Source organism: Octopus sinensis, linkage group LG24 (assembly GCF_006345805.1).
Source record: "Octopus sinensis linkage group LG24, ASM634580v1, whole genome shotgun sequence".
Taxonomy (NCBI): domain Eukaryota; kingdom Metazoa; phylum Mollusca; class Cephalopoda; order Octopoda; family Octopodidae; genus Octopus; species Octopus sinensis.
In genome coordinates this window covers 7,167,956-7,175,455 of record NC_043020.1, presented here as the reverse complement: position 1 = coordinate 7,175,455, position 7,500 = coordinate 7,167,956, and the positions used below count along the sequence as shown (strand labels likewise).

The 7,500-nt window shown below is 38.5% G+C and overlaps 1 protein-coding gene across 3 annotated transcripts in view; it reads left to right on the top strand.

Moving 5' to 3' along the window:
• The window catches only part of LOC115223875 (serine/threonine-protein phosphatase 2A regulatory subunit B'' subunit beta-like), a 251,862-nt gene that overhangs the window by 58,385 nt on the left and 185,977 nt on the right, over positions 1-7,500 (top strand). The window contains exon 1 of one of the 3 annotated variants that reach the window (XM_036512679.1): positions 5,860-5,969. The exons of the other annotated variants lie outside the window; for them this stretch is intronic. Coding sequence (XP_036368572.1) covers positions 5,940-5,969 — 30 coding nt within the window. The 5' untranslated portion in view covers positions 5,860-5,939. Of the gene's footprint in view, positions 1-5,859; positions 5,970-7,500 lie in introns of those variants that run through there. 3 annotated transcript variants of the gene reach the window in all.

The following is a 7,500-nucleotide window of genomic DNA, read 5'->3' as shown; positions in this document are numbered from 1 at the left end:
TCTGTCTGTTCGTCACAACATCTATGTAGAAAGCAGGGAAAAGCGGAGGAATGAAAAAGGTAGACAACCCATGTCACAACGTATATTTAGATAAGAGAGGAGAAAATGTTGAGAGAGACAGAGAGTGAAAGATAGATAGATAGATAGGTAGTGTTGTCACCATAATAACTAGAATGTTTTGATTAAAAACATGGGAAATTTAAGTGCAAGTCTAACAAAACAAATACAACACAGACTTAAAAAAAATAACTGTGTGTGTGTGTATATATATAAGATATATATATATATATAAATATAGGGATGGTATTATTAAAATACCATCACAAGTGGTAAGCAAAATTATCAGCTGTACAGGCAAATTAATAAAATACATACAATATTAAATATGTACATATATACACAAGGGTACTACATTAGTACCTATATCATTAAAAAATAGAATTCAAAACATTCTTCTGTACCACCGAATAGTCACAAATCTATTTCAGACAAGATAGGAAAAAATATCAGTGAACAATAATAATGTCTTACTTCAAATGGGTCAGAACAAGTAAATGCTGGTCAACCTGGTACCGGTTTCGAAATTTAGTGCCAAATAGGTGTGTGTGTACTGTTGGCGATTTTTTTTCCTCTGTCTTCCCTTCTCTGGATCTTTCCTTCTCCTATGTTTCCGACGAAGAGCTCCACTCGAAACGTTAAACCCTCCTTCTTTCCTGAGCGTCCAATAATACTATATTTGTTCCATGTTCTCATGTTGTTGTGTTTTGTTTTTGTTCATGTTTGGATTAACTATATATATATATATATACACACACACCAATTTTTGTTGTTGTTTGTGTATATTTCCCTGTATGTGTGTTTTTCAACATACTGACAATGCAACACAGTGTTTAAAAAGAGACTTTCATCATAATGACAGGTTGTTGTTGAGCTTTTCAATGTTATTGTCGTAGGCTTCAGCTGAAGGATCTATTTCATCTTGATTAGGTCGTTACCCGTCAGCATAATGACTAGTAATGATGATGATGATGATCATCATCATCATCGTTTAACGTCCGCTTTCCATGCTAGCATGTGTTGGACGGTTCAACTGGGGTCTGGGAAGCCCGAAGGCTGCACCAGGCCAGTCAGATCTGGCAGTGTTTCTACAGCTGGATGCCCTTCCTAACGCCAACCGCTCCGAGAGTGTAGTGGGTGATTTTATGTGCCACCGACACAGGTGCCAGACGAGGCTGGCAAATGGCTACGATCGGATGGTGCTTTTTACGTGCGGTACTGGCTACGGCCACGTTCGGATGGTTTTCGTATGTGCCACCGGCACTGGTACCACAAAGCTACAAATTCCATTAATGTTCATCGAGTTTGCTTTTGATTTTGTCCATTTGTCCATGATAATAATAATAATAATCCTTTCTACTATAGACACAAGGCCTGTAATTTCATTGACCCCAGTGCTCAAAAGGTACTTATTTCAGTGAACCTGAAAGGATTAAGGGCTAAAATGACCTTGGCAGGATTTGAACCTAGAATATAAAAATGGACGAAATACCGCTAAGCTTTTTTTTTGGCATGCTAACGTTTCTTATTTCTTTATTGCCCACAGGGGAATAAACATAAGGGGACAAACAAGGACAGACAAAGGGATTAAGTCGATTAGATCAACCCCTGTGCATAACTGGTACCTATTTAATTGACCCCAAAAGGATGAATGGCAAAGTCCACCTTGGCAGAATTTGAACTTGGAACGTAGCAGCAGATGAAATACCTATTTCTTTACTACCCACAAGGGGCTAAATACAGAGAGGACAAACAAGGACAGACAAACGGATTAAGTCAATTACATCGACCCCAGTGCATAACTGGTACTTATTTAATTGACCCCGAAAGGATGAAAGGCAAAGTCGACCTCAGCGGAATTTGAACTCAGAACGTAGTGGCAGACGAAATACCGCTAAGCATTTCGCCTGGCATGCTAACATTTCTGCCAGCTTGCCACCTTGAACAGTTCTATCAGCTCCATGACTTTCATAATAGCTTTTGATTTAGCACCAGACCAGAAAGTCTGAGGATACCAAGTTTAGATGAACATTTGCTGTAGCTCATTTTTTTACACCAAAACAAAACATATAGGCGCAGGAGTGGCTGTGTGGTAAGTAGCTTGCATACCAACTACTTGGTTCCGGGTTCAGTCCCACTTCGTGGCATCTTGGGCAAGTGTCTTCTACTATAGCCTCGGGCTGACCAATGCCTTGTGGGTGGATTTGGTAGACGGAAACTGAAAGAACCTGTCGAATATATGTATATATATATATGTATATGTATATATATGTATGTGTGTGTATATGTTTGTCCCCTGACCATCGCTTGACAACCGATGCTGGTGTGTTTAAGTCCCCGTCACTTAGCGGTTCGGCAAAAAGAGATCGATAGAATAAGTACTGGGCTTACAAAGAATAAGTCCCGGGGTCGATATGCTCGACTAAAGGTGGTGCTCCAGCATGGCCGCAGTCAAATGACTGAAACGAGTAAAAGAGAGTATGTACATGTTAATATTTCTGATTATTTAAGATCAGAAGCCATGAGAGCCACTGTCTGGTACTGCATTAGGGCATTTATTATTATTATTATTATTATTATTATTTTTATTATTATTATTTTTATTATTATTATTATTATTTTTATTATTATTATTTTTATTATTATTATTATTAAGGCCGTAATCTGGCAGAACCATTAGCATGCCGGTTAAAATGCTTAGCAGCATTTTGTCCGTCTTTATGTTCTGAGTTCAAATTCCACTGAGGTTGACTTTGCCTTCCCTCTTTTCGGGGTCGATGAAATAAGTACCAGTTGAGTACTGGGGTTGATGATATCAACTATTTCCCTCCCACAAAGTTTGAGGCCTTGTGCTTATAGTAGACTGGTTTATTATTATTATTATTATTAAAGTGCATGGCTCAGTGGTTAGAGCCTTTCATCTTTTCAGGGGTTGATAAACCCCTGTGAAGACAGTACCAGTGAAGACAGATGGCTCAATGGTTAGAGCGTCGAGCTTACGATCGTGAGGTTGTGAGTTCGAATCCCGAACCGAGCTGTGTGTTGTGTTCTTGAGCAAGACACTTTATTTCATGTCGCTCCAGTTCACTCAGCTATAGAAATGAGTTGTGATGTCACAGGTGCCAAGCTGTATCGGCCCCTTTGCCTTTCCCTTGGATAACACTAGTGGCGTGGAGAGAGACGGCTTGTATGCATGGGTGACTGCTGGTCTTCCATAAACATCCTTGCCCAGACTTGTGCCTGGGAGGGTAACTTTCTAGGTGCAATCCCGTGGTCAGTCATGACCGAAGGGGGTCTGAGCATTATTAAGGTGGTGAGCTGGCGGAATTGTTAGCACACCGGGTGAAATACTTAGCGGTATTTCATCCTTACATTCTGAGTTCAAATTCCGCTGAGGTTGGCTTTGCCTTTCATCCTTTCGGAGTCGATAAATTAAGTACCAGTTACGCACCGGGGTCGATATAATCGACTTAATCCCTGTTTGTCCTCTCTGTTAGCCCCTTATGGGTAGTAAAGAAATAGGTATTTCATTCTTACATTCTGAGTTCAAATTCCGCTGAGGTTGGCTTTGCCTCTCATCCTTTCGGGGTCGATAAATTAAGTACCAGTTACGCACTGGGGTCGATATAATCAATTTAATCTCTGTTTGTCCTCTCTGTGTTTAGCCCCTTGTGGGTAGTAAAGAAATAGGTATTTCATCCTTACATTCCGAGTTCAAATTCCGCTGAGGCTGGCTTTGCCTTTCATCTCTTCACTGGTTAATAAACTAAGTACCAGTCGAGTACTGGGGGTCAGTGTAATAATTGACTAGTCCCCCTCCCCTCAAAATTTCAAGCCTTGTGCCTGTAGTAGAAAGGAGAATTACTATTGTTATTATTTTCTTAAGACAACTGATCAGGTGATTTGAGGGAGATTTAGCTGCTATGTGTACTTTAAGGCAATTATCCTGAGAGGGTGACGTTAGCTATCGTTTTTCCTACCTGTTGCCCACTGATTGCTCTGCCAGGTAAGCTAAATCGCTACAGTGGCACCTACCCCTCCACCCCTATTCTACCTGAGTTTGCTGCTAAACTGTTTTGTTTCATAGTTTTTGTTTGTATTCTTTTTTGTTTTTCTTTCATGGTTTTGTTCTGTTTTTATGTGTTCTTTTTGTTTTGGTTTATTTGTTGTATTTTTTTTTGTTTTTTGGTTATTTTTCATTATTTGCAATGTATAATTTTTTTCTTCTTTCCTCTGCATGTGATGCGAACGTGTCTGTCTGTTTATATGTGACGTGTGTGTGTGTGTGTGTGTGTGTGTAAGAGAGAGAGAATGTGTGTGTGATGAGGAGTGGAGGTGATGAGAAAATGACAGTATGTGTGTGTGTGTGTTTGCACGTGTGTGTGTGTGTGAGTGTGTCATGAAAGAATGTGTGTGATGAGAGCATGTGTGTGTGTGTGTGTGTGTGTGCATGTGATGAGGAATGAGTTATGTAAGTGATGAGCAAATGGTGTGTGTGTGTGGCATGTATACATGTGTTTGCATGAGAGGTAAGAAAGAGATGTGTGTGTGTGTGTGTGTGTGTGTTGTGTATATGTATGTGAAATGTGTTGAGAGAATGAAGTGTGTGTATGTGATGAATGAGATGTGTGTGAATGAATGTATCTCTCTCTCTCTCTCTTTCATTTTCTACACACATGCACATATACACACATGCACATATACACACTTGCTCATAGACACTCTTGCTCATATACACACTTGCTCATATACACACATGCTCATATACACAATGCTCATATACACACATGCACATATACACACATGCACATATACACATGCACATATACACACTTGCTCATAGACACTCTTGCTCATATACACACATGCACATATACACACTTTCTCATATTTCTGTGTTTATGATACAAATCTGTCTCTTTAATGAATGTGTGCATGTGGTTGCGTATCTCTTCATTATATTTCCTTTGTACCGTCTATATATATATATATATATATATTATGCACTCATCTGTATACGTGTGTCCTTGTGTTTGGGTGCCTATGTATATATATATATGTGTGTGTATGTGTGTGTGAGTGTGTGTGTGTATATGTGTGTGTGTGTGTGTGTGTATATATATATGTGTGAGTGTGTGTGTGTATATGTGTGTGTGTGTGTGTGTGTATATATATATGTGTGTGTGTGTGTGGTGTATCTATATATATATATATGTATGTATGTATTCAAAATATGAAACATAGAATGAAATGAACAAAAATAAGTAGAAAAAAGCAATAAAAAGAAATGAGTCCACCCTGTTCCTTCCTTCCCCCCCCGTCTTCTCTCCACTGTTCCTCCATCACCCAAGCCCTGCTCTCATCTGATCTGACACGACCTGACCTGGCATACCCTGAACCTACCCACTCTACAAACCCAGCTACCCCGGGTATCACCCCAGCCAGCCGAAATATACAGCTGTAGAAAGTACAATTGTTTCTAGCTGGTGCTGGTTGGAACTTTCTGCTTCATTCCTGTTGTTCTGCTGCTGTTAGTGTTTCTGTTGTTGTTGCTGTTGTTGTCGTTGTTATTGTTATTGTTATTGTAGGAGCCAAGTTACAAATTACACCACCCGCGCCACCTTCGCCACACAGCAACAACAACACAACACAAACATAGCAATCTAAAAAAACAACCAAAAACGACAGACTGAAAGAAGAAAAAAAAAGAAAATTAAAATAACAAAACGACAGAAAGACAGAAAAAAACACTTAAGTTTGTCTGTCTGTGCGAGAAACAGCTGAAGTTGTTAGTGCTACAGGATGATGGCGTGCAATCAGCTGGGTTTGATCCTGTTACCTTGTGATACAGCTAGCGCTTTGCTCTGCTGATATGGCGAAGAATGAGAAGTTGTTGCTTCTTTAGTCACCAAGTGAGTGTCGATGTCGTTGTAACCTCTTTTGCATTTGGCCTTTCTATACATCCTTGTGTGGTGGTGTGTATGTAGGCACCTGTGTGTGTGTGTGTGTAGGCACCTGTGTGGTGTGTTTGTGTGTGTACAATATGTATGTTGTATATATATATGTGTGGTGTGTGTGTGTATATATAGGCCTTTATGGTTATGTATACATCCATGTTTGTGTTTGTTTGTGTAGGCACCTGTTGTGTGGGGTGTGTGTGTGGTGTGGTACATATGTATGTATAATATATATGTGTGTTGGTGTGTGTGTATATATATATATAGGCCTTATGGTTATGTATACATCCATGTGTGTGTTTTTGTGTGTGTGTGTACATATGTATATTATGTGTGTGTGTGTATATATATATATGTGTGTGTGTGTGTGGTATATATACATCCATGTGTGTGTTTTGTGTGTATGTGTGTAACATATGTAATATATATATGTGTGTGTGTGTATTATATATATAGGCCTTTATGGTTTGTTATACATCCATGTGTGTGTTTGTGTGTGGTGTTGTACATATATATATATAGGGGGTGTGTGTATATATATATAGGCCTTTATGGTTATGTATATGTATATCTGTCTATCTATCTGTCTATCTATCTTATCTATCTATATACATACATACATACATACAAACATGTACAATAAATACACAGCTATTTTGATAACTGCAGTATAACATAGGTGTTATGTATATGTGTATGTATATTGTGTATATCTATGTAATTATATCTCTCTGCCTACATGTCTATCTGTTTGTCTGTCTATCTATCTAATCTATCTATCTATCTATCTATCTATCTCGGCTATCTATCTATCTATCTATCTATCTTCTATCTACTTCTTCTATCTATCTATCTATCTATCTATCTATCTATCTATCTATCTATCTATTCTATCTATCTATCTATCTATCTATCTATCTATCTATCTATCTATCTATCTATCTATCTATCTATCTATCTATCTATCTTTTCTGTCTATCTATCTATCTATCTATCTATCTTTCTGTCTATCTATATGTGTTTCCTATTTTATATTTTGTGTATTTTCTGTATCACTGTATGTATATTCCATATATACACACACACATATATAGTGTTTGATGGCATTTGTATTTCTTTGAGTCTTGTCAGTGGGTGTATGTGTGTATGTATGCATGTGTGCATATCACTTTCTAGGCTGTATATCCTGTGTGCAGTTTGTGTGTTGTGTGTATGTGTGCATGCATGTGTGTACATGCATGTATATGTTTATGATGTGATATGTTCTGCGTGCATATCTAGGAAGTGATGTGTGTGGTATGTGCGCTTGTTATTCATGTGTTTGAGTGACCTTGACATATGTATATGTATGTGTTGGCCATGACCTCTGTGTTTTTGTTGTTTGTTGTTAACGGTTTGCCAACATGTCTGTCTGTTTGACTGACTGTCTGTCTCTACTCTTTTACTCTTTTCCTTGTTTCAGTCATTTTGACTGCGGCCATGCTGG